We start from the raw sequence: 27913 nt of genomic DNA, 5'->3' as shown, positions 1-27913 counted from the left end.
GCTTGATCTGAAATCTTGATCTCCATTGTCGTGCCAGTCACCCATTGCACTTACAGAACCCCCTTTGCTTGTGCTAGCATACTCCACACTGTAGCTGTGGCCTAACCATGGGGATTTCAGGTCAACATTCTTCTTTCATTCCTTTGATGCAGCAAGATGTGTGCATGATAAGTCGATTGTCTGGTTCTCTACCGTCGACCAATGATTCGTGTAAGCTGGCCTAGACATCGACTTCTTAGTCGTGCAGCAATTCTAAGCTGTAAAGTAGATAAGCTTTGTCGCAGGCGGCGATGGAGAAGATGAGGGGTTCGTTGGTCTGCAATGCCAGGCATGATGTCTCGAGCATTCAGTGCTGTTCTTCCGGATCTTGTTAGCAGTTATGAGAAACGTTGTGGGACATCAGTAGTTGCCTGCCCTAGGAAGGACTTCTTCTCTTTGGCCTTCGCTCCCTTGGAAGGTTCCAAAGTAAACACTAAAGCACCTAACCATGGTTGTTTGATCTACTTGTTGTGACGACAACACGCAACAGTATAGCTCGTGAGCACTCTCATGTATCTGACTGTAAAGTGGGGTTTCTGCTCTTCTCCTCCTCCTCCTCCTAAGCTTGAAAGGACGGATGGACGAGTCGACAAGTAGAAAGCGATAGTCGTAGGGCTCACGCAATAAATAATCTTTCAAGCTTAGAAGACATCGTTACTAGCTAGTTAGGGAACTCGTACGTTTCAGTGAAGGAGCTGCATGCCATTGTCGACATCAACACAAAGCTAGCAAATGCAAAGTGACAAGACAGATTTAATGCGCTCATCTTGAATTGGTTCACTGTCAAATGAGGCAAAACCGGAACAGAGAGGAGGGAAGAATGGATCAGAAGTATCGACTCATCATGCAGTGACAGGGTTGGTGGTCCAGGACTACGCACGTGGCATGCGGACATGGCCACTGTAAACCGCCAGGACTCGGTGCAGGGGTCGAGCAGTAAACCATGGGGGGTCGGGGACCCCTAAGACGGAGATGCCGTGCGATGAGGACTGCATGGCCGTGGGAGAAGGCCATGCATCGACGTGGTCCATGCAACTGTTGGCCTGACAGTGCCGGAAGTCGGCACATCTACAGGAGCATGGCTACAGTTGCAGTCGAGCGGGTACTGAAGGCCACCGGCCACCTGTTTGAAGTTTTGCTGCTCTCGTTTCTTGGGGGGAGGGGCGGGATGGCAGCGGCTGGTGGAACGACTGCTTCCCCTAGCTTTGTTGGGTAGTAATCAGTGAGCAGTGTGTGCCCCATTTGTGCCGTATTCTTCTCCTCGAGCCGTCGCATTCCTATCCGAACAGGGCCAGAGAGGCTTAGTTGGAGCTTCCCATCGTCCTACCTTAGAGAGAGAGAGATTCATCGTAGTTTTCACGATGAGCTGCAGTGATTCATTGCTTACCACCTGAAGCAGAGTTTGTGTGGTCCGCGCAGGTTACACCCACAAACAATTGATGAGCATTCACCTCTGTGTCTCAAATCCTAAGTAACAATTATTTTGCTTTGCTCTCTCTCTCTCTCTCTCTCTCTCTCTCTCTCTCTCTCTCTCTATATATATATATATATATATATATATATATATATATATATATATAGCTAAATTTTATTTATAGAACAACTAAATTGTTCTTTTATAGAATAAGATTATCGTAAAGCAAAATTAAAGCAGAGATGCAAAAATAAATAAATAAATAAATTTATTTATTTATTTTCGATTTTTTCCGTCGATAAATCGCTCGTTTAATGGTTGTGCTTTGAGATTCACAAAAACGAAAAAAAAGGGGATCTGGTTGACATTGTGCCTTGGATTCAGAAATCAACGGTCCGGATCGAAGTTTAACCTTCATTTATTTGATGTGGCACCAGATGAGCCGAGGCGATGAGACCCTACAGAGGAGGCAGGCCGCCGCGGTGGAGCACGCCGGCCTGTCCGGCGGCCGGATCGAGTGCGCCGCCGCCGTACTTCTCCACTCCCTCGCCCTCGTCCCCCGCGCCGCCTCCGCCCCTGTTATCTCGCCGTCTGCCTCGGCTCGCCCTCGCTGCCGACCTCGGCCTCCGCCTCGTCCACGTCGATGCCAACCGCGCAGAGGAGGTGGCGTCTAGATGATGGGTGCCGCTATAAGTGGGAGGGATCAAAGTTCCCGATTTGCCTCTCCTGACCAGGATCCTAAAAATAAGCAAGTATGTCTTGTTGACCTAACGGTGGAATCATAGTCAAGGAAACAGGTGGAGTTGAGTCCAGAGCTTGATCAAAAACCTGTTGATTTGCTGAAAGATGACTTTGTTGTAGCCTTGCATGCAAGAGATAATCTAGGATTTCATGTAGCCCGACAGAGGGTTTCTGAGATGGCTGGTTCCCTTGACACAATACCTAATGCAGCAAAAAGAGATCCTGCTGCAAAAGTTCCTTGTTGCTTTTAGCAGCAAGGTACTCCATTAGAACATCCCACTAATGACCCTACTTCTGAAAGGAAAAACAAATCCAGCTTATCAACACTTATTTATCCAGGTCATACTTGGATTACAGTCTTTTTCTGCTGGTTAGTATGATTACCTTGTTTTCATTTTATTGTAGAGGAGCAGTGGCATTCTTTGGTTTCATGTTCTTAAAATGGATTAATATGGTGCAATTTTAGAACAAGAGAAAACTTGATGACTAACAAGGCTAAGCACAAACAACCAGAAACCTTAGCAACCAAAGAAAACCTTCATGATTAGAGGATTTGTAGTTAGACTGTTGTTGCTGGTGAAGAATTAGATGTATGGGAAGGCTAGGTTATGAAGTCCTATCAGCTAATGTAGTTGACTTGTGATTTTTCCTCCTTTCAAGAACTATTGCAGGTTAATGTACCCCTTGGCTTTTATTCAGTTTACCGCAAGGCTTAATTTTTTATCCTCTTTACATTATTAGATCTTGGAATTTGTATTTGCAGCCATAGTTTAGATGTATGGAACAGATGGATGCTAGAAGGTTGTGTCCTGGAACATTTAAAACTTGTCTACTGCAGAAAACCATTGGTATGTGTATATCTTCTTTCTCTTTCAAATGAGTGAAACCCACTTGTGACTTGCAGTTAAAGCATGAACTATTTCATTGGATTAACAATATGGCAATACTTTTTATTATGTCTGACTACAAATTGTGCTTGATGCTGAGATGATAGTAAAGCATGCTTTCGAAACTTAGAATCATGCATGAATGTCGTGTTGGTTTCCTGCTTATTTAGTACATCAATTGATGCCAAAACATTCAACATCTTGCCAAATGACATTTATCACACCTACAATTGAGTTCTCCTTTTTCTTGATCTTATATCTGAATCATATTTGCTTGATGCTAATGAAATTTCTTGTTCTAAATTACAATGTATTCTCATGGTACTTAGTAGCAACTTTTATTTATGATGTGTTCATGATAATTTATCAGGTGCCTGATTCATGTCCATATGTTGTTAGAAAGATCCCCATGCTATTGTATACAGGAACATCATATAGCTGGTTTTATGTTGGGTGATTTCCCTGAAAAAATCCCACTTTTTTGTTTTTTTCCTAGAATGTGTTCTCTGTTTTCATTTTTCCCAGATAGTGTCCGTATTTTCAGTAATCCTGTAAATACCCTTGCCTTCGTCACCCGTTGCCTTTGCCCCGTCGGCTTCACCCGCCCTTCCTCACTCGTCGCGTCGTCGCCTTCGCCCCATGCTCCCACTTTGAGGCCTCGCCACCTCTATGCGGCGCCCTTCCTTGCCTGTTGTGCTTGTAGGTTATGTAGGTTTACCTCACACATGCGGGTGAAAACCACGCATGACGGAGATGGAGGGGTTGTGAAGAGTCTTTGGAGGAGATGTCGCCTTGTTATGGGCGATGGCCCCGTTGAGGGCGACGACCGCACAGGCATCGCAGATTAAGGGCACGGTGGGCGAAGGGCATTGCGGGAGATAGGGACGCGACGGGAAAGGTCCTTGTGGGCATGTGCTTGGTCACGACTGGTGCTGATGTGGCGTTGGAACTCGACCACAACTGCCTTTCTAATGGAGTTCTGGCTATGATTGTCATTTTGGCCTCGGTCGGGGTTGATCGAGTTGTCGGAGGCCACGAGACCCACAGGCATTGGTCGCTGTTCGGGCACAAGTGGGCGACAATGCAACATCATTGGCGAGGGTCGTGGCGAGGTCGCCAAACTGTTGAGGAGTCATGCGCATAAGGTAGCCGTGCAGGGCAAAGGTGATGAGCGAGGAAGGGAAGGGAAGAGCATTTACGATATTATAGAAAATAGGGGCACTATATGGGAAAAACAAAAACAAGGGCACCTTTTGGGAGAAAAAAAAAAAGAGGAAGGAAGGAAGTGGGGGGGGGGGCGGGGGAGAATGATTTTCAGGGAAATGACCTTTTTATGTTTTATGCATTCCTTCTTGAAAATATATGATAAAAAAACAAATGGAAATATGTTTTATTAGTCCATGCGAGCATAAATATGCAAAGTCCTTGTTTGTAACTTAGCTGCATCTAAAGCTATCCCACATCAGGTTGTTGGGCCATTTCAGCCCCTATCCTCCCAATTATTCCTCACCAAAATGTCCATCATTCAAGCGATAAGTTATCCACAAATCAATGACAATTTACCAAAGTACCTCTAGGCTAGCACCGGTTATGATATGATGCATCTTTTTGCTTCTTGTGTATCTTTTTGCATCACATATTTTAGCGAGATTTCTTGCTGGTTTTGCATTGTGCAGGCTGTCTTGGATGTAAGCATCAAGATTCTTGCAGTGGTGGGTGAAGATGGTGTTACTAGATGTTTTGATTAACTTTTCTTTTGCAGGAACTGGTTGAAGTGAAGCCACTGATCCTTGTTTTGGGTTAGTTTTCTTTATGCACTTGTAATTTTGATCGGATTGTGCATGTAATTCATGTCAGTTAGTACCAACATTTATGTTGCCAATCATGCATTGGAATTTTCTGAAAGTCTTAGTTGTTTCAATTCCATCCTTTCCCACTGAATACTCTACAGTTCTGTATGTTGTGTTTTCTTCCAATATTATTGTTTCCCTTGCTATCCACTTCAAAGGTTACTGTACAGATTCCAATGCTAGCATAAATCTGTATCCAACCTTTTAATCCTGTTTGTATTACTAGGAACTTGATGCACTACATTGTTCCTTCTTTTAATCTTGTAATAGTTGTGATGCCTGAACTCCATGTTTGGTTTCAAATCAAACTTTGTTTCCATCATTCCAAATAGTTTACACTAGATTTTTTTCACAGAAAGCAGTTTGTCTATTGAAAGAAAGCAATTAGTAGTACAAGTTTTTACTATGAAGTAGTTTGCTTAATTTCTATGTGCATATCATGAATGTGCTGTTCAATCACTGCCCCCATTTCCTTGCAGCAGATGACGAACTCCCTCCGCTGCGTCCATGAAATGGAGCATGACCACGAGCACAGACACCGGAACGCTCAACGACACCCTCACCGTCAACCCTACCCCCACCGTAGGCTGCTCCTTGAGCGGATCAATCTGCAGCAACCCCGATATATCGCAGGAATCTGATTCAAAGAACTTGTGGCGGTAGTGCTTGTTCCACTCCATCCTCGCCGGAGATGCCTTATCAACCCCGACCATCACCTCCATCTTCCCGTTGCACTGTATGTTCTCCTCATCAATGCCTTCTTCTTCGTGGGCAGCATACACGCTTGCCGCACATCCTCTGCTGTGTTGATGAAGCTCAAGTCGCCGCCACCGCTGCCGTCGCAAGCTGATTTGTTGCCGTGAGGAGAATAGTTGAAGCCCCTGAAGGATCACAGGAGAACAGAAGGAAGCAGCTCGCATGTTGGTGAACTGGGAATTAGGTGCACAGGTAGGGAGCACATGGATCTCTGTGTTCCTGGATCACCAGGAATATAGAAGAAATCCTGTGATGTGTAGATGTTGCTTGAGGCTCATAAAGTGGTGACAAGAAGGCATCCTTCTTTTCCTCCAAGCAAAGCAACACCAGTGCGTTGTTTGCCACACAGAATACGCAGTATACAATAACACAGTGAATATAGTATTTACATGAGAATGTGTGGCATATTGCTTCCACGCTTCGCTAATGGCGCGGCGTGGTTGCAGTCACTACGTTGGATGAACACATAGGATACAGAGTGTGTGTGTGTGTGTGAGCGAGAGAGAGAGATGTGCTTCAGAAGACTGACTTGCATTGCGTGTTCGTTACAGGAGTTCACTCGCGGCTTGGCTGTCGGTCCCCCACGATCCCGAGGAGCAGGCGGAGAGGAGGACGGAAGAGCCTGGCAAAAGAACAAACACAGTGTGCGCATCATCGTCTCCTTGTTCCCTTGCTTAGCGCTCTCGCCATGTGACCTGTATGGTCCCGAGCTGACCCCGTTGCCCTCCTTCCACCTTCCTTCCTGTAGCCGGAACGATCCAGATCTCACCAAGAGCTGTCTTCATCTTTTTGTGAGGACAGACTCCATGGCCCAGCACTTGTCTGCCTTCTCCTCGCTTTCTGCATCCGCGGCCTCAAATGAAACAGTGAGTGGGTGAGTGGCTCCTTTCCCTCGCCTTCACTCCATATCCTTAAGCAAACTCACACGCTCGGTGCTCATCGAAGACAGATTGTGCATCACAAATTGACGCCTGTCGGCACACCGCGACATTGGCGTCGCGTGCTTTGGGGATAGAGTGAGCAGGCGGATGACAGCCACCGGATTGATCTCCATCTTACAGCATGAATGGGAGGAAGCTTTTGCTGTGGAATGTGTCACCGCATGGGGGCCTAAGTAGTTGTATCTCATCGAGCAGTACTGAGAAAACAGTGGATTTTTCCTGGTAATGAGACGTCCTTTGGTACTCGGATTATATTTAATTGCCATGATTAGCTACTGTAGATCACTGTAATACGAACTGATTGACATCAAGATTTGCACTTCTTGTTGACTTCTGAACAGAGTATATGATTTGAAAGGACCCAAGGCATGAATCAGATTGAGGAACACTCTTGGCTGTTCTAATTGTTTCTCTCTCTCTCTCATGCCTGTCACTGATTGCAAAAGGAGAGTTCCTATGTCAAATCGGCATTTCTTGGATCATCAGTACCTCTGATCGTTCATCATCGAGTAAAATCTTTGTTCTTTGGGTTGAGCGAGTGAGATGCTAAACAGAAAAATCGACTGACAAAAGAAACAGAAGAGGTGTTTCCTCATCACACCAAAGTATACGAGTTCTTCAAATCTACAAGATGAGACAAAAGGAGAAACATGCAGCTTTCCTCCTCCCCTGTTAGCCATGCCCTGCTGCAGGTCGTCTCTTACTTGTCTTGTTCCTGAAAGAATTCCAAAGCAGGACTTAAGATGACACTCCATTGCAGCTCTGAATTCAGACAGTTCTCGTGTCACTCGAACTTGCAATTGACTTCTTGCAGTGGAGAATCGCATCGTAGATCGAGATATCGGCGTTGCTGCGGCACCAATCTATGCTTGACAAGGCATTGCTCGTCCTCGGAGAGCTCCTCGCCGAGTCCTTGCAGCTGCCTACCGATCTCCAAGAACTCCGTCTGAAATCTTTCACCATCTTGTACAATGGCATCAGGAAGCAGAAGTACTTGCACAGGATCTTCTTGGGCGACTTGGCGCAGCTCCTGACGAGCTGCGAATGGAACTTGCCGCTCCTCGAGGCGAGGCTGCTGCTGGGCGACCATGAGCTCGCGCAGTAGGGCGAGCTCTTCGCGGAGTGGAACAGCGGCGACGAGTTGGCCGAGGCGGCTCGACTCGGCACCGCGCACGAGTACGTCGGCTGGGATTTGCCTGCCTCCCCGGCGGACGGGCTACGGAGGTGAAGCGGCAGGAGGTGGCCGTCGGAGAAGATCTGGTCGGCTTGGACCTGGGCCTGGTGGTGCGGCTTCGGGAGGCTGAAGTCGAAGTCGTGGCCGTCGTCCGTCCAACGCATGGAGATGTAGCCGGGGTCGAGCTCGATGAAGGAGCCGCCGCCGTCCTGGGTGTCGACGGAGCGGTGACTGTCACCGAGGGGCTCGGACGGCTTGACGCTCACCAGCCACCCGTAGGAGAAGCTGTCGTCGAGGCGCTGCTGCTGCGAGGACTCCATGTGAGCTGCGAGGAAGAAGGCTATGACTGTGCGACGCAAAGACGAACGGAAGGCGTGTAGATATGGAGGAGACCTGATAGATGTCGACAAAATAGATGACGTCAGACAACATCTACCCGTGATTTCTCGGTGGACATACGTTGACGTGGACGGTGGATCCTAAATAAGACTCGCACGTGAGATTAGTCACCTCAATGAAATCAACGGTGGATGCTAATAGGCCTCGCACGTGGAATCGGGCACGTCAACGGCCCGAATCGCCTCCAAGTTTACCCATTATTGATAGCAAAATTAAATGTTATTTTAATAATTTTTTATCATAATTCATATTTTTCACATTTAATCAGTCAATTTCATTACTGATAACAAAATATCACTTAACAATATATACACTGCAATTATTTATATGTAAATATTTAAATCAATTCCCTTCAAAGACCCCTTTTTTTTCTCCTACAAACTATCTCTCATTTTCAAAATTATAGGAAAGTGCTCAATCTATTTTTCTATTTAGGAAAATACTCATGTATTTTTGCTTTATTTTTCCTTCGAAAAAAGTAATATTTAGAATATAATCTGCAAATGAGAAATATGACACACTACTAAATATTTGAAAATTGAAGCACACTGCAGAGAAAAAAAGATTTTTTTGTTGTTGTTGGAGAATTCCAAGTCATTTTAGGTACTGATTGAGCTATGAGTTACACTGAGGAGACATTGATGTTAAGTAACATAAAACCATACCTTAAATGAGCTGTAAGAAAAAGTACAGGTGTTTTTATGATGCCATCAAAGATGGGGGGTGGATTTGGGCAGTCCATTAGAGATGTGTGCAGTGCTGTCAGTGCACCCCAAACAGATGACAGCATGACATGACATCTCAAGAGACTGTCTGTGGAGATGTTTCCTTGATTGGCCAAATGATTTGGGCAACACAAGATAAGATTGAGGTGATGAGTCTCATGAATGCCACACATGAATGAATGCCAAGGAGTCACACACAGGACAAGGCTGGAATTCCATCTTCCACTCACAGCTTAACCACAGTTGGTTCAAAAACACATACCAAAACTCCACTTTCAAAACTATTTTTGATTTTTGATTCAGATCATTGTTTCATTAATATGATTATTATTTTCAATTAATTTAACAACAGTTTTTTATTAAAAAAAATATTTTATGTCCAATGATGACAAATATTATACAAAATTGTATGTCTAAATATATTTTATTTTGAATTTATGGAACTCTAACAAATAGATACTCAATGAGAGGTATAGATTATAAAGAAAAATTCTCTGGATCGGGTCTTAGATAATTATCGAAAAGTATATTAGATTAATTCAATTGCTTGACCATTGGATTTAAGATGATATGTGATGTTCATCTTTGAAGAAGCAAGATTTAGGATGCTATGATAATCTTGGAATCATCGAATTGGCTTATAACTAATCAATTATCACCATTTAAGAAACGCATATTGAGGTAAGAAAAGCTAAAAAGAAAGTTTGTGATGAACTATTTCTTTTGGCGTTCTATCAACTTGGTTTGGCTTTATTGGTATTAATTAGGCCGTATATGACGGCAGGATCACAAGGATGGCATGATCAATGCCTATCCTTCTACAAACTCAAAAAGATATGCTTTTGAGTTGCTGTCATCAACATGCTCAAAAAGATATGCTTTCAAGAAGCATATATTAGTCAGCAATCACATTGTTTCTTGGACAGAATTAACTCACAGATTGCAGCGACAGCAGAAGAGTTTACGTCCAAATTTGCAAGAGTAATCTAATTCTATGATGCTTTCTCCATCGAGATGATAAGGAATCGTACGCAAGGTTTAGTAGCTGAGCTGCCTTTTTGATGCCACCATTCAATTATATAGCTTCTAAGCATAAACCAAATGCTTCGTATGTATGCTATAAGACGCAACAAAATGCTTTGTGTTGACGAAATATTGTACCGAAGAAGAGAGGAGAAGAGAGAGTTGTGTTCTTGCTAGTTCAGCTGCAAAGAACAATGGGACATGATGCAATGTGAGAAGATGTCGAAAAGGATGGTTTCATGCGTGCGTTGACATAATAACATCACAATCAGGAGGGTTAATCGATAAAAATAGACATTAAGAAGGATTGTCTCTAATTCAACTATTTGAATGAGCTAATTAACGTCAACATCAAGTTGCCTAAAGCTTCAAGTTTTGTCCTCTCGTAGATAGGTAATGTTGGATCAACCATTTCTTCTCTAACCAAATCTACCAAACTAAAATAAGTGGATCACTAATCTTTGTCAACTTCTCTTTTGATACTAGAGTTTAGTTCTATCAAGTGAAAAATAATAAATTATTATAACCAACATATGCCTACGAGGGATCACGAGGAATTCTCCGTTTTAGATGAATCTATATGGAAATCCCTTTCGGGGTGTGCTCCAAAAAAACGTTAAGTATAGGGTAATGTTAGCACTTATAAAGCCTTGTTAAGTTTATACGATGTGAGACTAAATGTATTCATTAGTGCCCCTAATAGGGGAGTCGAGACCTCATGAGCCCACCTTTTAACACTAATTGAAAGTGATTTTCGAAGCCAATTGAGGTTCCTCCCATGTCAATCTTAATACAAATTTCAATTCTTGCTAACCTAAATATGTCAAACCTATAAAACTAAGTCGAGGGCGTTTTCGATCAATGTCTCTTCGATGATCAAGTCAATATTGGATTTAGATAATTTGGACGAGCTATTAAAAGAAATTTCTTTATGTGTGAAATGTACGTGGGGAGCACATTTCAAAGTGGGCTCCAACTATCGTTACTCCCAAAATTGACGATTATTACAGGATACAATTATATATTGTTCTTCGGCCTAACTAGGAATGTGACGTTGTGGGGCTCTAAATCTAGAACATGCATTGATGGGTCAGACTTAGTCGAGATGTAAAAGTGTCGGCCATGTTAAAACTGTGCTGCCCCATGTTGTTGATATGTCGATCATATGTCGCCTACATGGTGCCAAAGTGTCGCATAAATGTAACATCAATATTTATTTGAGATGTTTCTTTTTGAAAAAAAAACAATGAAAATATGTTCCGAAACCCAAAACTAAAATTTGAAATTATCATAAACACAGGCAGATCTTTCGATGAAGTCATTTTATTCGGTAGTCTAAGCTACTTCCGATAACTATAAGTGTCCCTAAAACAAGAAAAACAAAATCAATTCTACCCAAATACTTAATCTATTAAATTATGGATCAAATCTAATACATGTAGTTTAACTATTACTCCTTGGTTCTCTTTCCATCTTCATTTCTTACATGAATATTTTTTGTAACAAAATATTCTTTAAATCTTACATAAGCATCTCTTACAAATAGTTTATTTGGCCAGACAAAATTAGTTCCTGTAGAACAGTCATGTTCTGCCACCAATTGCCTTTGTATTGGATTAGATGTCAGAGAAGAATAAGATGTGTTCAAGGAAATCAGTGTAATGTTGCATTGGTGGCTTTGTTGACAGATTGAATTGCATAGAGATATGGAGTTGGTCCAAATTTGTGGATGATACTGTGGTAAAGAAGTTGTCTACATAGAGAGTGATTGAAAGGTGACACTGCTCGACATAACCTCATCTGACGCAGAGGTATTATGGTCTTTGGAGCTTCATGGAAGCAGAAGCATGGCGGAGTCCAAGAGCTGAGATGTTTGAGTACTGATGAGTGTAAGAGAGGAAGGACTTGAAGAAGAAAGATTTAGCTACTTTTGATGAGGTCTCTTGAATCTTCATCTTGCTCAAACCAATAGCTTTCTTTAGATCAGTGACGTGAACTCCCTGTGTAGAGATCAGCAGAGCCAAAGTGCAGAGATCACGCTATTGTATGACGCCATTACCTAAAGATGCTCTGGTCGATCGACAAGCAGTCGTCGTCGTCGTAGTAAGAATCCGTGGCGGAGGCCCAGCGCATCTCCACCGGGACGAGAGGAGCCCGGCAGAGCGGGCAGGTGCTCTGGTCGTGCTCCACCCACCGGTCCAGGCAGCCACGATGGAACACGTGGCGGCAGTTGCTTAGCCGCCGCACCTCGTCCCCGTGCTCCAGCTCGCACAAGCACACCGCGCAGCCGTCGTCGGCCTCCGGCAGTTCCTCGTACTTCACCACCGGAAGCGCCCCTCCGATGGTCAGCGTCGCCGACGCCGACTGTAACGGCTGGTTCCATCTGCTGCCGTGGCTAATGCTGCTGGAGTTGTCGGGCCAGGGGAGGACGTCGAAGACCAGGAAGAGGAGGCGTCGCAGGTGGCCCAGGAGCAAAGCTATGCGGAGGAGCGTTAATGGCACGATCAGCTCGGAGCAGCCCACCGGAAACCCCATGTCAACAAAGGACTGATAGCAGAACTCCTCCTCCTCCTCCTCCTTTAATTGAGACTCTCGACTCGTGGAACACAATCTGCTCCCAGGAAGGGAGACTGCAAAGGGACAAGATCCAGGAATCATGCTTCGGCCACTTCAATCCATCATCTAGTCGTACTCACTACATGTAAGAAAAATAGCAAGTCTCACCCTTCGTTTTGACTGCAGATTACACGAACGAAGCAAGTCCTCTTCTCTTTGCTTGTGGATAAAGATTGGCTCCCATGATCACAAGGGAGCTTTGATGGTTCCACAGTTGCCACCATAGTGGTTATTATTATGTCTACAACATAAATTGGCACCGTATTGATTATTATTTACCATAAAATTTAGATCAAGACATTACTGAATTAACATAATGAAGATTACAGTAGATATATTCAGATAATTCTTGATCAAGTTACATGATCCAAACGTGAATCCTCCTCTGGTATCATCTAATTCTTGATCGTTTATCGATATCCAACTGTGATGCCAAAAGAATAGTTTGATTGAATTAGATATAGCTAAGTATGTCTAGATGGAGACAGAAAGGGGGTTCACATGAAAGTGATCCATGGGAAGTGGTGCTTGGCGGCCCACTTTGGCCAACGAAGACGCAAACAAGAAGAAATATTCGTGAAGAGTCCTCATGGATTCGCCGCTAGCCATGCCCGGCCTATGTGAGTCGGCAAACGATGGAGCAGAAGGGAAGAAAAAGGAGACCAATAGGTAGAGAAGTCGCCGGCGCGGGAGGAGGAGGAGCCCCGCCGGTGGTTTATGGGGTGGGGGCGGGGGGGGGCGGGGGGGCGAGAGAGGGAGAGAGAGACGGATCGTACGGACGCGTACCTGCTGGCCGCCGGAGCATTTTCTCCTATCGCTGTCGTACGAGGCGCAGCAGTGGCCCCGACCGCTTACAGATGGCCAAAGACGTGCCTCCACCGCAGCGCAAACTTGGGCGGTTTCCATCTTTCTTTTAGGAAGGGACGAACCGAACGAGGAAGGTTCGAGAGAGAGCGCGAAACGCCCAACCCCCAAACCAAATCCGGTGTTTTGCCGTTTGTGGTGATCCGCTCTTGACCCTTCCCGTGTCGTTCCGTGGCTGAAGGTAGAGGATGGTGAGGGGGAAGACGCAGCTGAGGCGGATAGAGAACGCGACGAGCCGGCAGGTGACCTTCTCCAAGCGCCGCAACGGGCTGCTGAAGAAGGCCTTCGAGCTCTCGGTGCTCTGCGACGCCGAGATCGCCCTCATCATCTTCTCCGCCCGCGGCAAGTTCTACGAGTTCGCCACCTCCAGGTCCTTCCCTTCCCCGCCCCCTCTTCCTTTCTCCATGATGATGATCGTTAGGGTTTCAACCGACCCCCTCTCTCTCTGTCATGTCGTGCATAATTGTGTATATGGTTCTAATATTATTTTTGTCAGACTAAAAGTATAGCTGGCAAAGGATGAACGCTATAGAACGCATGAAAGACTTATTATTTCTTGGGTTGTGCAGAATGCAAGAAATACTTGACCGTTACAGAGGACAAGCAAAAGAACGGACCAGCGGCAGTGTCATAGAACATGATAAGCAGGTCTGCATTCCAACTCCATTTAAGGTTTTATTGCATGAAGGCACCTTAAGAGATCCTTAATTGCTCAATCCTGAAGCATTCATTCCGGTTCTTTAGCTGCTTCCCTTTCTCCCTCACTTGATTGACCTCACAAGTAAGGGAAGAAAAACATGTTCTTGAAAGGTTGCGAAGATAAGGAGAGAGAAAAAGAATGTGAAGACATCAAATTCCTCTCTAAGGTCCTTTTTTTCTTATAGTTGAGAGATTCATAAAGAAGAAGAAAAAAAGTTCAAAGGATCTTTGAATGGAATCTTGATGGGTTTTCTAATTTCAGAAAAAGAATAATAATAAAATGGTTTGTCTCATTTCAAATATTTCTTTATAATGTCCTAAAATTTAATTCTTGTAATTGAAGCCATGTAGGTATGAAGCTGCAAATATGGTCAAGAAGATGGAGCATCTTGAATCCACTATATGGTCAGTTTCAACCTTCTACTCATTCTCTTTTTTTTTTGTGTGTCATTATAATAACTAAAAATGCTTAAATTTTGCTGGGTTTGGGGTTCTAAATCCAAAAACATGATGAAGGAAAATATTAGGTGAAAAATTAGAATCATGTTCTCTTGAAGAACTGCATGAATTGGAGGGTAAGTCACCGGGCAATTTACTGTCTACTTCTAATTGAAGACATTGATAAGCTAAAGTGGATGTGTTGTTTTCAGTACCAATTAGTAGAAGAGCAGCTTGCACAGCTTCAAGAGAAGGTAGAAGGTCTCTCCAAACCCTGCCAAATAACATTTATGTTATCCTATGCAAGTATAATACAAATCTTTAACGTGAAATGGTACATCAAATCAATCGATGTAAAAGTGATTCTATCTTATCCATCGTTAAGTAAATTAAGCATTTCCATGGTTTGACCTGAGATGATAATTTTTGATGTTTGAATTGCATGCAAGCTACAATATAAGCTACCATTTGCTGCTACCAACGAAGTTGGCATACCCGGTCAACATACTGATGTCGAGACAGAGCTTTGCATTGGATGCCCCGGAAGATGAAGGAGAAACAGTGTGATTCCAATTTGATTGTGCACATATATAATGCATCTATATGTTTGATGCTGCAGAATAAGTGGTCTTACAGTTCCCTAAGAGAGACATAGGTGTAGACATATGCCTTACTTAGCTCAAGTTGGAATCAGTTCAAATAACGCAAAAGGATGAGAATTATGTTGACTAAGATTTTTGTTGGACAGGTTTAAATCAGTCTTGCCTTTGTCTTTGGTTTTAAGACTAGTTTGTAGTTGCAAACAGAACTAATATGGCTATATGCACGTTTCGTTTTGAAGAATCTTGAACAATGGAAGAAGCTTGCCAAAATTATAAGATAAATGAACATGATTGTGATCCAATGTAGCTGGGAAAATAGCTGTAGCATGCAATGATAAGGAGCAGTATAAGAATATTACTTGGTGCTTGAGAATCAAAATTTCTGGATGTGCAAGCATTTGACCCCAAGCCAATCACATCACATTGAAGTTTTTCCAATCCTGTTCTATGTAGAAAACACAATTATGCTTCACATTATGAAACCTATGTTGAGAGTTCGACAGGAGATTTTAGATATGTCCAGTAAGAACCACATCACTTTGTAATGATGATGAATACTTGCACGAGTATATAGTTGAATAATTTTTTCTCTTTTTTATTAAAATGGGTTTCTTATTAAAATATTAATTTATTATTAAAATTAAATATTAATTAGAATAATAAATTAATCATAAATTAAAATATTAAATTTTTACGTGTAAAACCTAATATAAGAAAAATCACGAGATCGTAGTCCACTTCAAACCTTCACTATCACCAATAATGATAATATATTTATAATAAATTTTGTCTAAAATAATATTAATAATATAAATCTTGATTCAATAATAATATATCATCGTTATCGTATATGAATTTTATCAAAGAAAAAATTTAGATTTCACCAAATGAATATATCAAAAAAATATCTAAGAAAAGATAAATCGTAAATTGATACCATTAGTATTGTAAAGTTTATTGCAAGAATTCTTCGTATAAAATAAAATTTAGGTCAAAGTCGAGGAAGCTTAGCCGCCCACTTCTCACGCTGCGTGCGAACTTTTTTTTTTAATAATTGATTAGATTTAAGCTCAATGCCCTTATTGTCCGGTACAATCCCACCTATGGGCCGGACTAAAAAAAAAACAAAGACTTGCCTGTTTCTGACCTATACAACACCATGGTACAAGATGATACAACCATCAAATGTGCCATCACGATAAGGTAGTGTGCAGTGCAGGTGGTTAAAGTAAACCCATGCAGAATTAGTAACTACTGTGTAGTAGAGCACACCTCGGAGAGTCGAGTGCTTCGACATCAGTACCAAGAAGCCACCTCTGATGTGTATCTACAGAGTCTCTGCTTCTTTTCATTTGGTCAGATACCTTCATCCTTCACAGCCAGAAATAGCTTCAAAGTAGCTCCCTGGATGGGCTGCTGAACTCTCTGTTGCGGAGCTGTAAACTTTACATGTTCCAAGACTGAAAATTTTGCAAAGACCAAGAGTTGATTCTGTTCTCAGGAGCTCAGGCACCTGATTGTAATCCAAGGAATAATAAAAGAAGTACTGCTGATAGAATCAATGTGATTGTAATAGTCGAGTATGTCTAGCTCTAATTGCCATTGCATCAGTAGACTGGCTGCTGATTTTATCCTCATTCTTATGTCTCCATCTTGTTCTCAACATCAACTCGGGTTTGGAATCTTAGATCTCAGGAGAAGAGGACCTTAGCTCAGTAGAATTTGTATTATCTGCATGAGAATCAACAGTGATCAGCAAAGTAGTTGATTGTGCCACAAATTCAGTCAGCTCAGTTATCATGTTCACATCACCTCGACCAACTCAAGATGAGTTATACCCAATATACCCTTGGAACTAATCAATTGCTCAGGAAGGTCATTTAAGGCTTGGTTCATAGGTCAGAGTGATACACATTCTCTGGAATATTATTAGGAAAAATTTTGATGTGCAACACATGGAAAGAGGGTAATCTCAGAATGACCCCTAGAAATATCGAGATGAAATTTATCCCCCCTCGAAAACCAAAAGCAGTCTATCTTTTTCAGGGATATACATATAATATATGTATGAAAGTTAGATACATGAAAAGGACTGTTTGCTGTTTCTTTTCAATTTCTAATTGGCATAAACTATTTGGACTATAACCTGCCATTTTCAACATGTGCAAGGGGCACAAATGGAACTTACACCCATACGGTTTCGAAGAATTAGGATAATACAAAGCAAATAAAAAAGCAGAAAATACTAAAATCGAGGCATATCCATCGTGAGCTCTAGTAATCGGTAAAAACTTCAGTGATCAAAATATTCTAGTTTCAGCATGGTTTGCGGCTTATTACCACGAGAAGGGATGTCCTCAGTACTGATACTGGCAGTAAGATCAGAAGCTGATTTTTTTTCATCAAATTGGTGCTCCGAGTGAATGTTTTCTAACCTGTAACACTTTTCAAGGTTAGCCACTTCAGATTAAACATTTCATTAGGCCAATATGATCAACAACAACAATTGTTATAATATTGACTTAAGATTCAACATTAGCTCAATGTTATCATTTCTGAAAATTACCAAATAAAGCTTCAAACCTCAGTCAGGAACACTGTTTTGACCATATCATCAATCGTACTGCTTACTGCATGATCAGTTCTGGGGACAGAGCCATCGTGAATGAGCTTTTGTAAACGTAACAGGTTCCTTGACAAGCCTGGCTGTTCAATCAAGTTATCAGAGCCTGACAAATTCTTGCAAGCTCCGACATGGATTCCAGCTCTGTCAGAGTTGCCCATATTGGTTTTTTCTTGATTCGTTGCAGCAGAGACCATTGAGCAAACATTTAGGCTCGAATTCTGATTGGGAAACACAGAAAACTGACTCATGTCTTGTTTCTTAGGAACAATATAACTGTTCTTCCGCAAAGAATTGCTTGAACAAATGGGCAGACTGTTGGTTCCTCCAGAAAACACCATGTTCCTCTAAGGTACCTAGCAAATAAGAAAAATTAGAATTTTACAACTTCTCTAACTAAAATTGCTTTATCATATATGTTCATGCAATTGAACAGATTTTAGGAACTTGCAAAGGCAACAAAGAAAAGTCACAGAAATGGTGCTCCTAAAATATTTCCTTTTAAGAAAAGAAAATCTCACCTCAAAAACGGTAGCTTCAGGTTCTTTATCAGAGTGGTGAATCCCAGGGGGAATCATTCCTGGTCACACAGATCTGATTATCTGGTTCAAACTCAGTTAGGAAACCTCTTGGGGCATTTGATACCTCAGGGGAACATTCCTCTGGATCACAAAGCATTGCATTTAAAAACTCAGTGACAGAATCCTGTCCAATGTTGTCAAATTGACTAAGCTCCTGCAGACATTCATGATGAAGAGCATCAAATGAGTTCCCCGTGAAAGATAGTAGTGTGGAACTCAGACGGTAATCATCAGGGCCAAGCGTGTCATACTCTGGGCCAAAGTATTGTGCTAAATAATCCAGAAAAGCATCCTGAATTCCATATACAAGAAAAAGACTGAGGAAAGTTTATATTCGCCTGACTGAAGTATAATTATAACGAATGGGTAATTTAGGATGGCAAAATTTCTCATCTTAAGCCATAATAAATTTAGAGATATATAAGCAAGTCTACAGATTAGGATGAACTGATCATGTTCACAATAACTTACCTCAGATCCCAAAACAGTTCCATGATTAGCGGCATCCGAAACAATAGTCTCATTGCAGTGAGACTCTTCTGGCTTTAAAGGATAGCTTCTTGTGATATCAGTCTTATCTGCTGCCAGCCCATTAACACCTGATGGTTGCACATTAGTTTTCAGAGGCAAAGGCTGTAAAATCTCTTGCAAATCAGATTCCAAATCTTTTTGGTTCAATGGTGTCACAACTTCCTCTGTAGCCTCTACTCCATGTAGTGTCTCTCCTGGTGAAGGTGTTGCTGGAGCAAACAAGCCACTACTCTCCATCTCATCAACATTTCTTTGGGTGAAATCATCATTATAAAAAATTGGGGTCTTCTCTTCAGACTTCCTGAATAAACGACAGAGAACAAAGCCACCCTGCACAAGATTGAGAAGAACAGAATGTAACGAGAGTACAAGCATAAAAAGAATACAAAGATACCAGATAGAAATAGAGGTAGAGAATAAAAATTTCAAGAAACTAATAATTACATGAAAATTAACTTAGGAAACAAAATTCAGAAAGCAATCATAATTGTTGCTTATCAATGCAAGAAACTGTAATAGTGCAATAATACCTATCCCCACAATAAAAAGGGAAAAGTTGTAGATAAAACGAAAAGAAACAAAGAAGCTACTCACCTGCTCACCAGAGACAGACTCAGACTCGAGTGTGCGATACTCGTGCATGATCCAGTTAGTGCGAACGCCCTTGGGAGCACGGCCAAGGTGGAAGACAAGGGTCTTCTTCATGCCTATAATTGCAGGACAAGCTGACCCGGACTTGATCATCCGATCCTTCCCCGTGGGTTTCCAATACCCAGCCTCAGTAGCCCGGTTGGAACGGTTGCTGTTCGGATACTTCTTGTCCTTCGGTGCGAAGAAGAACCACTCCGAATCGACTGATTTGGTCAATGATTTATCTGCCCGGGCACAGGAACCACCACAGACAATCATCAAGAGTCCAACCTTTACACACAAACAGTGTAGTGACGCCAGCGCGGAATCCGAAATCAAACATTGGGGACAAAACAGCAAGGAGACATCAAATTCCGAACAAATTTTCGAGTAAGAAAAACAGGGGAAACAGAACACGGACCACAGACGCAAACAAAGGTAAAGCTTCCGCAGCAAGACATGAATTGAGGGCGGGGGAATGGAAGATCACCGGGAAGATCACACGGCTCGTATTTGCAGACATCTATCTCGGGGATGACCTCGACCTCCGACTTGATCCTGCCGCTAATTTTGCCCTTGAGGTAGTGGTTCACCAGCTCCACGTCCGTCGGACGGAACCGGAAGCCCAAGGGCAGCGATTTCGGGGAGAGAACGACCATCCCACCCCTCCAATCCTCTTCCATCCCTAGTCACCAGGCAAGTGCGACGGGTGCTTCTGTAGTACACGAATCCGATCATGTGGAGAGTAGAGAGGTAGGAGTGATCGAAATCTCCATAAAACGAAGGCGTTCTCACATGCGACCCGGCCACTAAGAATAAGACAATAATGCCCGTCCGTAGAGCTAAATGCGTTTCGTGAATGGAGTGCAAAGGTGAGGAATGTTTAGTCTTTTCGCAAGTGCAAAACGAGGGTTCGCAGAAGGCGGGAAGGTGTGGACGCGTTGAGGAACGCTTGCTGTCCGTTGGATGAAGATCGCACGGCAGATCTCCCCCGGTCTTGGGCTTTGCTTGCGCTCGAAGGACCTGTGGGAGACGAGTGCAACCCGATGCCACGCCCATCTTGTTACTAAACGAACATCACCCTTGTTTCGTACCTACTTCATGATTGCATGTTTACGTCCGCAACAGCAGTGGGTCATTGTCGAGTATTTTCCAAACGGGTATGAAATCAGGGCGGCAAGTTTGCTTCTGGTCTACCGTCACCCATTTGTCCACGCGTTCGTGAATGGGAGATACGAGGGAGTCCTATCCGTAAGACTCAGCATTCCGACTCATCCAACGTGTGCAGGCGATCGCCCAACCCTCGCAAACGCCGTCACAACCCTAACTTGAAGTTTCGATCGTAATTGTGCCGGCTGCTACGCCCCCACCGGAGAAGAGAGCGCCGACACCGAGATGGGCCGCGTCCGGACGGAGACGGTGGAGAAGTCCTCCCGCCAGGTGATCGAGCGGCACTACTCGCTCATCACCATCGACTTCCACACCAACTAGAAGATCCTCGAGGAGATCCCTTCATCCCGTCGAAGCGATGCCGCAACAAGATCGCCGGATTCAGCGTGGCCCTGTCCGCGGCATCTCCCTCAAGCTCCAGCAGGAGGAGCGCGAGCGCCGGATTGACTTCGACCCCGACGAGTCCGCCATCAGGGTCGAATACATCGAGGTCGACAAGGAGACCTTCGACATGCTCGACCCCTCGTCAAGGTCGGCCTCCCCGACGTCGAGAAGCAGGCCAACGCCCTCGCCCCGGCGGTGGCTATGGTCGCAGGCTCCGAGATTGCTTTGTCTCTGTGAGCTCCCTCGTTCTTCTCCTTTCCTTTGATCTGGATATTAGAATGTTGGAATTTTTGCGTGAAATAGTTTGATTGTAGCTTCATGTGCTCTGTTTAATCCCTTGCTAGACTTGGATGTAGCATTTAACTTGGAATATTAAATATCTGGTAATCTTTGAAGCTCTACATTTTGCTGAGTAATTCTTATCTTCGTCCTAGCGAATTATATTGGTGTTGTTCATACTAGTCATATATATTGCATTTAAGATAAATTTGTACCTTACTCTGAGACAATGAAAGAGATAGGCAAATAGTGAACCTTGCAGAAAATCTTGATTCTTTCATGTGTTGAATTTGTGTAGAACTTTTACTTTGCAAATTCCATGGATTGACACAGAAATGTCATTGCAACAACAAAAATTACATGTTTAAAGCTGCTTTGTGGTGCTCCTCGTTTTGCTGTTCGATTTACCTCATGCACAAATGCAATGTTTTCATCTGAATTCACACTAAACACCTTAGTGTGACTTGCGGAATGTAATTTCTCTTTATTAATATAGCAGGCATCAACTTACAAGAATTATTACTTGTACTTGGTGCTAAGGCTATTACCTATTAGCATTCAAAGTATTGCTTCATAATCATTTTGCTCATCAGCCATACTTCTTACCACTCCAAACCTTCTTTGGTGCTTCCCTTGCTCTTATCTTCTTCTCTTTTCTTGTCCTTCTTGTTATTCTCTTTCTTCTTCTCATACCTCTCTTGATCATCACCATCGCCAACCTTCTCAACATACTCTGATATGACCACATGAATGCCGGGGTCCTCAGCCGTGCAGCTCCCGCGAAGAAGAAATGAGTTGTTCACAGCCTGATAGTTGTTATTGGTGTAGGTGCATATGATGTCGTCGTCATCATACATCATGCCATCGGTGTCCATCAGTTGATCCATGTTTGCCTTCATGGTTGCGCCCTTGTTGTCACCGGCTAGTGTGATGATCCTGAAGCCATGGTCGGCATCACCAGCCTCTTGGCTCTTCATGCTAGAGTGTTGCATGCAACTGCTGGTGCTTACCGTTACTACTGTTGGCGGCAAGCACAATGATTAACTTGGTTGGCTGTGGAAGGAAATAGACAAAGAAGTGAGTCATTTTATAGAGGTTTGTAGGAATGGGAAGAGTTCTTATCTTGGAGCAAGTATCATAGGATCGCATTGTGCCCAAGGAATGAACTAAAAGATTCCAGACATATGAGTAGGGGAAAAGAAAATTTTGGATTGGTGCATGCAAGACATCTTTTATTTTCTTAAATTCTTGAGTTTACTTGCTACTGAAGTGACTCAATTTTTAGGTGGTCACATGGGCCAAACATTTGAAATAATAGTGAATAGAAAGAGGCTTGTAGAGGTGAGTCCTTTTTATAGAGTTATGTAGGAATGGAAAGCGTTCTTAGCTTAAGACAGGTATTATAGGATCGCATTGTTCCCAAGGAATGAACTAATAGATTCCAGACGTGTGGGGGAAAAGAGATTTTTGATTGATACATGTAGGACATCTTTTATTTTCTTAAATTCTTGGGTTTACTTGTAGCTAAAGTGACTCAATCTCAAGGTGGTCACATGAGCCAAACATTTGAAGTAATAGTGAAGTAATTAGATGATTTGCTAGTAACAAATAGACAAATCCTTTTGAAGTAATGTATCTCTTCCTAACAAAAAGGCCAATGTTTAAGCTTAATTTGCATAAGCATGTATGTGCTTTAGTTTGTAGAGGTGCTTTACAAAATCATCATAACTTGAGACATTGACACATAAAAGCTCTAACTTGCAGATTGACTTGTAGGTATAGCAAATCATGATCAGTACTTTGTCATGAGGTGTGGAGAGGAGGAGAGCTTGTCTTACGGTTTTTAAGGTACAAAATGTTTCGCATTGTTATCACTTGAAAATGTAAAGATCATGCTAATCATTTAACAATCTCATGTAGAGGATCTTCTTGGTGAAACAATGGTCAAGGTATCTGAAGCTTGTCTTCATCGAAAGACACCCTTGTTCATTAGAAATGTTGAAGTTTGTGATGAACGATAGAACTTAAAAAAAAAACAAGTTTGTAAATACCTGTGGTTATTCCATGCTTTGATACTTCTGTTAATCAAAATCATTCAAGGAACTGCCCTGTTTTATTTTGGTTATTATTGAACGAGAAAAGCCACAATATACTTTTGTTACACCGATAACCTTGCCTGCAGCGAGAATCCATCGAATGGCAAGGGGTTTGGGAAATCTTCATTGGAGTGACCAGAGACTATGTGCAAAGAGAAAGACACAAGATCTGGACAAGGCAATGTTTCCATTCACCAACCATGATTTTTTTGTGGTTTATTTGTTTTGGGTTTTTTTTTCTGTTTTAATAATTTGTTGCTCTCTTATCTAGTGAACTTTCATTATACCTTTTTTTTTGGGAAAAAACATTATTTGATTTCCTTCTTGTTCTTCATGTCAAATGATAAAACCTTATGAAGGTTTTTCATCTCCCTTAATTGATTTCTGAAGCATAATTTTAGTGAATTTTCATTGTACATTTTTTGGAAAAAAAAAAGATTTGATTTCCTTCTTGTTCTTCATGTCAAAGGAGATAACCTTATGAAGGTTTTTCATCTTCCTTGATTGATTTCTGATTTGATTTCCTTCTTGTTCTTCATGTCACATGAGAAAACCTTATGAAGGTTTTTCATCTCCCTTAATTGTTTTCTGAAGCATATTTTTGGGATGACTGCCTTAAACCACATTAAACTTATCATGCTATATGACATTCTGAAATTAATGAGCTGATGTGATTAATCTCATGGCATCTGTTATCTGATTAATTTATGGATGTCCTGCTTTTTTGGAGGGTGATCTTGTCAATTCATTGCCACGGTTGGCGGTGGTGCCACCGCTCGCCAAGCACCTATCTGCCCGTCTCCGTCACCCAAACGTGGTATCGTCATCTTACTCGTGGATCTCCCATGATCGTTGATCTCTAAGCCTATCGCCATCATCGCGCGTGCGCTCTCCGCCCTCCAGACGCTCGTTTCTCCCCCTACCACGTGCCCCGTTCGATCTTTCAGTCCTAAATGACCGTCTTAACCCTCTTCTGAATACTTTATTTCTTCATGTGCCCCTGCGCACTTTTATGCGTGGGAAGTCGACCTCGTCAACCCTGCGGGTCCCATCGGTTCTTTCAAACCAGCTCCTCCATTCTCATACGGGTACGTTGGGGGGTAAGTCAAAGCCGGGGAACAATAGAAGATTCCTTATTTTGTCCTCCAATGGCTGCCACACCGAGTTGGGGTTTGTTTTTCTCTTGGTACGTAGTTGCCCCTGCATGTCATGCTTAATTACGACGAACTCCCTCTGCCCCCTCGACCGCCGATTCACACCTGTTAATGGTTCTGGAACGACCCGTTCCGAACCAAATTAAATCCAATCGAAGGGTGATTTGATGGGATTTCAAAGTGAGAAGCTGTATAATATTGAATCGATTTGGATCGAACGTTGTCGAACTCAAGTCATAGGAGCTAACAAATCACCGAGTTCAATTGGCAGGACAGGTCGGTCATTTCGACGAGACCGACGATGGCAGACTCGTATTTGTCTCAAGTTCCAGGGGCATTCATTATTTGATCTCTATTATATACATCCCTCGACCTCACCAGGGCTTCTCTTCTCCCTTCAAATCATCTTCTTCATCCTCCTGCGTTTCCCTATCTCCTTTCGCGCTTCCTTTGCTTGGCCCCCCTCCGCCGCGCCACGGCCGCCGCTCGCCGTTATACCGGCGTGGTTCGCCGGATTCCTGGGGTCACGTAACGTCCCCGCTGTGGATCTTATCCTTTTGTTCTTCTTTTACCGTTTTGCCCCCTCACCTCTTTTTTTTCCTTTTAATCTGATCCCTCTCCGGCCTTCTTTTTGTTCGCTTGCGGATTCGATGCCCTCTTGCTGACGTGGCGAAACTGAAATCATGTCGACTCACTTGCGGGCGGGAGAGGCAGCAGCTGGCGCGTTGAGGAAGCGGAAGGATCGGGAACCGTCCGACTCCCCTCGGGCGCGGTCCCCCGCTGGGCCGGATCCGGTTCAGCCCGCGCTGGCCCGCGACAACCGGCTCTTGGCTGGGTGCCTGGCGAACGAGTTCCTCACCAAAGGAACCCTCTTCGGGAAACGGTGGGAGCCGAACGGGTCCGAGCCGGATAACAAGATGGCTAACGCGGTCTGCCCTGGTTCAGCGGATAGCGACCCGGACAAGGACAGGGCGAACCCGGTTCGATCGGGGAGCACGACCGCGGAGCCAGCGCGGTCCAAGCCGCCCATCGCGTACGCGGAGGTGTCGTACTTGCTGAAGGCGGACGGGGCCCGCATTCAGGGCGTGGTCAACCCCACCCAACTCGCCCGCTGGCTCCAGATGTAAGGTGGCGTGACCCGCGTGGCAGCGCACGCAGCTGTTGCTCACTGCTGCATGCATGAGGCTGGAAGAGTCGGTGACTGATGCTGGAGGTGATGAATCTGATCACAAAAAGGAAGGCGTGCAAATGATTCTTCTTCTGCATTGTGTTTTCTCCTTTCAATTTTTAGCCTCATGGATGTTTTCCGAGTCAACAGTAAGGATTTGGCGTTGTTTTTTGCTTTAGGTTCTTCTCGTTGAGCTGCTGTTCTCTGCTGAAAGATGTGTTCTTGAGTGACACTGAATGAATACGAGTTTGCAAGCCAAACACAAGTCTCATATTACATCTGGCTGTTCAAGAAGAACAAGTAGTGATCTCATGATCTGTGTTGTCATGTGTTGTGTGGCTTTATAGTGTTCTTTCTTGTTTGGGATGAACCCATCTGTCATCCAAAAAAATGCTTATATTTGGTGGCTGAACATGTGAAATATGAAATCTCCATGTAGCTTACAACAAATGAAACCACAAATTTCACTGCCAAAACCTCTTTGTTAACATTTACTTTCTCCAACAAAAGTGATCTCAATCTTAAAAATTTACTATTGGTTTTGTGTTTTTTGGAACAAAATTGCATTGTCTGTGATTGAAAATGCGTTGGCCTCATCAATTACTTTCTTTTCCTTTAATCAGCTAAGTATTATCCATCGTTAAACAGCCGACACATATTGATGGATAATGTTTGGCCACGATTCAGATCAATGCAATTAGATCAACTATCATTATCATGATAATGATGTGTTGAAGTGTACTTGAACTGTCATAGTACTATTTTTTTCTAAAAAATTAATTTATTAGGGAAAAAAGCTCGTCCTTTTTTGCTTAAAGTGCAAACAAGTGAACTCGAATGTACTGTAAAAGATAATGATGCAAGCCAAAGATCAAAAAGTGTTGTTTGATTCTTGCAAGTCTAATGGCATAGTATTACAATAAGATTAGTTGAATTATCACTTTTCTAAGAAACTTGATCGATCTGAGAGAGTACAATCTAATGTATGTTCATTTCCTAGAGATGCATGACCTCCACTCTCTCTCTCTCTCTCTCTCTCTCTCTCTCTCTCTCTCACTCATTCACTCTCACAATGGAATGCGACATAAAGGGGAAAAAAAGGGGTCAACTTTGATGGGCAATTGTTGATTTCATGATAGATTTGAAACTGCAAGATCCTATCTCGAGACATCCATTAATCACTCGGTCTTGGTGAGAATTGATTCGAATGGACTTAGATGAGTCTGCTGTCAAGAGCTCATATTTAAGTGTTTTAGATCAATATTTTAATTCAAATAAATTAATGAGTAAGTTATCCCATGAGATCGGATCATGACGTATCCATTACATTATGCAACACAAACAAGCATGATATGAAATCCTAATCAAGTAGTATTCTATTCATCAAACAAGTAATTGTGGTGTCTCAAATCATATCTGAAGCAACAAGTCTTCATGGCCACAAGTGGTAATATGCATTAACTTGGAAGACCTCTAAAGCAACCTTCCTTTGTCACATATGTTTCTAGGCTAAATGAGAACCCCCTTTCTTTAATGGTCACCAACAATACATTAACTTGGAAGGCCTCTAACTATTTGATCACCTTTGTAAACTATAAAATGGTTTCTCTTGTTTAAGATCTTCATGAATATAACTAGTCAAATATATATATATAAATATAATGTTTTTGTTGATCAACTTCTCTTCCACCTACTCTCTTCTGCTATGAGAGTAGGGGATGACTCCTTTTTGAACATTAGTTTCTGATTCTATACCTTTTGTGTCATAGTCTTGTTGATTCTTGCTGCTCTCTCTCTCTCTCTCTCTCTCTCTCTCTCTTCATATTTTCACTTTTTCTTTTAAGGGAGTTTTGTTTTTTTTATTTCTTTATGATTGATGATTGATGGAACACTCAGATTGTGCAGGACTATACTCTACCAAATAGATCATGTTGGCTCTCAGACATAATCTTGATCTAAATTTGAGTTTGAGTGGTTGCTGGAATGCTGGTCACCATATCTTAAACTTGACCTATTAAACAGATCAGCGGAGTTAATATTGTAATGACATGAGCTCTTTGACTTCATCCACTGCAAAAAGAGAGATAGATCATGGCAGGATCCAGTGAGGTAAGACCAAACCTAAGTTA

The 27913-nt window shown here is 42.7% G+C and overlaps 6 protein-coding genes and 1 long non-coding RNA gene across 21 annotated transcripts; 4 read left to right on the top strand and 3 right to left on the bottom strand.

The window, feature by feature from the left end:
- The first annotated feature begins 1893 nt into the window (after positions 1-1893).
- On the top strand, positions 1894-6958 carry LOC135605729 (uncharacterized). 10 transcript variants are annotated; one of them, XR_010484537.1, is made up of 5 exons: positions 1894-3042; positions 4758-4880; positions 5411-5879; positions 6239-6331; positions 6436-6958. It is a non-coding gene; the product is annotated as an uncharacterized LOC135605729 (long non-coding RNA). The 10 variants fall into 10 exon arrangements; XR_010484532.1 differs by having other exon boundaries at positions 6239-6561; positions 6633-6958; XR_010484533.1 differs by having other exon boundaries at positions 1894-2205; positions 2958-3042; positions 5411-6958.
- A 234-nt stretch (positions 6959-7192) lies between these two features.
- Positions 7193-8137, bottom strand: LOC135605728 (probable membrane-associated kinase regulator 6). Its single transcript, XM_065096153.1, has one exon. It carries the CDS (start codon positions 8120-8122, stop codon positions 7397-7399), a length of 726 nt encoding a protein of 241 aa, XP_064952225.1. The 5' UTR covers positions 8123-8137; the 3' UTR covers positions 7193-7396.
- A 3188-nt stretch (positions 8138-11325) lies between these two features.
- Positions 11326-13490, bottom strand: LOC135605724 (brassinosteroid-responsive RING protein 1-like). 2 transcript variants are annotated; one of them, XM_065096146.1, is made up of 3 exons: positions 13352-13490; positions 12674-12806; positions 11326-12579 (listed from the first exon to the last, which is right to left on the bottom strand). In XM_065096146.1, exon 3 carries the CDS (start codon positions 12482-12484, stop codon positions 12005-12007), a length of 480 nt encoding a protein of 159 aa, XP_064952218.1. In that variant the 5' UTR covers positions 12485-12579; positions 12674-12806; positions 13352-13490; the 3' UTR covers positions 11326-12004. The 2 variants fall into 2 exon arrangements, with proteins under 2 accessions (XP_064952218.1, XP_064952217.1); XM_065096145.1 differs by lacking the exon at positions 13352-13490 and adding an exon at positions 12928-13166.
- Positions 13491-13617: 127 nt separating this feature from the next.
- LOC135605725 (MADS-box protein SOC1-like) lies at positions 13618-15349 on the top strand. Of its 3 annotated transcripts, none has more exons than XM_065096149.1 (6): positions 13618-13799; positions 13999-14077; positions 14472-14533; positions 14645-14703; positions 14779-14820; positions 15016-15349. In XM_065096149.1, the coding sequence occupies exons 1-6, from the start codon at positions 13618-13620 to the stop codon at positions 15024-15026; spliced, it is 435 nt and encodes a 144-aa protein (XP_064952221.1). In that variant the 3' UTR covers positions 15027-15349. The 3 variants fall into 3 exon arrangements, with proteins under 3 accessions (XP_064952221.1, XP_064952219.1, XP_064952220.1); XM_065096147.1 differs by having other exon boundaries at positions 14779-14827; XM_065096148.1 differs by lacking the exons at positions 14645-14703; positions 14779-14820.
- Positions 15350-16207: 858 nt separating this feature from the next.
- LOC135605723 (NAC domain-containing protein 14-like) lies at positions 16208-20302 on the bottom strand. 2 transcript variants are annotated; one of them, XM_065096143.1, is made up of 7 exons: positions 20024-20302; positions 19498-19778; positions 18844-19233; positions 18313-18664; positions 17735-18147; positions 17509-17603; positions 16208-16899 (listed from the first exon to the last, which is right to left on the bottom strand). In XM_065096143.1, the coding sequence occupies exons 1-4, from the start codon at positions 20214-20216 to the stop codon at positions 18341-18343; spliced, it is 1188 nt and encodes a 395-aa protein (XP_064952215.1). In that variant the 5' UTR covers positions 20217-20302; the 3' UTR covers positions 16208-16899; positions 17509-17603; positions 17735-18147; positions 18313-18340. The 2 variants fall into 2 exon arrangements, with proteins under 2 accessions (XP_064952215.1, XP_064952216.1); XM_065096144.1 differs by having other exon boundaries at positions 19498-19824; positions 19955-20197.
- Positions 20303-20761: 459 nt separating this feature from the next.
- LOC135605727 (small ribosomal subunit protein eS17-like) lies at positions 20762-25962 on the top strand. 2 transcript variants are annotated; one of them, XM_065096152.1, is made up of 3 exons: positions 20762-21320; positions 23143-23214; positions 23549-25962. In XM_065096152.1, exons 1-2 carry the CDS (start codon positions 21062-21064, stop codon positions 23211-23213), a joined length of 330 nt encoding a protein of 109 aa, XP_064952224.1. In that variant the 5' UTR covers positions 20762-21061; the 3' UTR covers position 23214; positions 23549-25962. The 2 variants fall into 2 exon arrangements, with proteins under 2 accessions (XP_064952224.1, XP_064952223.1); XM_065096151.1 differs by lacking the exon at positions 23549-25962 and adding an exon at positions 23287-23469 and having other exon boundaries at positions 20763-21320.
- LOC135605726 (uncharacterized) lies at positions 25300-26060 on the top strand. Its single transcript, XM_065096150.1, has one exon. It carries the CDS (start codon positions 25300-25302, stop codon positions 25741-25743), a length of 444 nt encoding a protein of 147 aa, XP_064952222.1. The 3' UTR covers positions 25744-26060.
- Positions 26061-27913: the final 1853 nt, after the last annotated feature.

The sequence above is a fragment of the Musa acuminata genome, chromosome BXJ2-2, assembly GCF_036884655.1.
Source record: "Musa acuminata AAA Group cultivar baxijiao chromosome BXJ2-2, Cavendish_Baxijiao_AAA, whole genome shotgun sequence".
Classification (NCBI taxonomy): Eukaryota; Viridiplantae; Streptophyta; class Magnoliopsida; order Zingiberales; family Musaceae; genus Musa; species Musa acuminata.
This window is presented reverse-complemented; position numbering and strand designations above follow the sequence as displayed.

Bases quoted from the DNA above. Each gene is read 5' to 3' on its own strand.
- LOC135605728 (XM_065096153.1), bottom strand. From the start codon at position 8,122: ATGGAGTCCTCGCAGCAGCAGCGCCTCGACGACAGCTTCTCCTACGGG.
- LOC135605724 (XM_065096146.1), bottom strand. From the start codon at position 12,484: ATGGGGTTTCCGGTGGGCTGCTCCGAGCTGATCGTGCCATTAACGCTC.
- LOC135605725 (XM_065096147.1), top strand. From the start codon at position 13,618: ATGGTGAGGGGGAAGACGCAGCTGAGGCGGATAGAGAACGCGACGAGC. The intron at 14,078-14,471 runs GTCTGCATTCCA...TTGTAATTGAAG, and splicing joins TCATAGAACATGATAAGCAG to CCATGTAGGTATGAAGCTGC. The intron at 14,704-14,778 runs GTAAGTCACCGG...TGTTGTTTTCAG, and splicing joins AGAACTGCATGAATTGGAGG to TACCAATTAGTAGAAGAGCA.
- LOC135605723 (XM_065096143.1), bottom strand. From the start codon at position 20,216: ATGGAAGAGGATTGGAGGGGTGGGATGGTCGTTCTCTCCCCGAAATCG. The intron at 19,779-20,023 runs GTGATCTTCCAT...GTGCCCGGGCAG, and splicing joins CGAGCCGTGTGATCTTCCCG to ATAAATCATTGACCAAATCA. The intron at 19,234-19,497 runs GTGAGTAGCTTC...AATCTTGTGCAG, and splicing joins AGTCTGTCTCTGGTGAGCAG to GGTGGCTTTGTTCTCTGTCG.
- LOC135605727 (XM_065096152.1), top strand. From the start codon at position 21,062: ATGCCGCAACAAGATCGCCGGATTCAGCGTGGCCCTGTCCGCGGCATC. The intron at 21,321-23,142 runs GTGAGCTCCCTC...ATTGACTTGTAG, and splicing joins TCCGAGATTGCTTTGTCTCT to GTATAGCAAATCATGATCAG.
- LOC135605726 (XM_065096150.1), top strand. From the start codon at position 25,300: ATGTCGACTCACTTGCGGGCGGGAGAGGCAGCAGCTGGCGCGTTGAGG.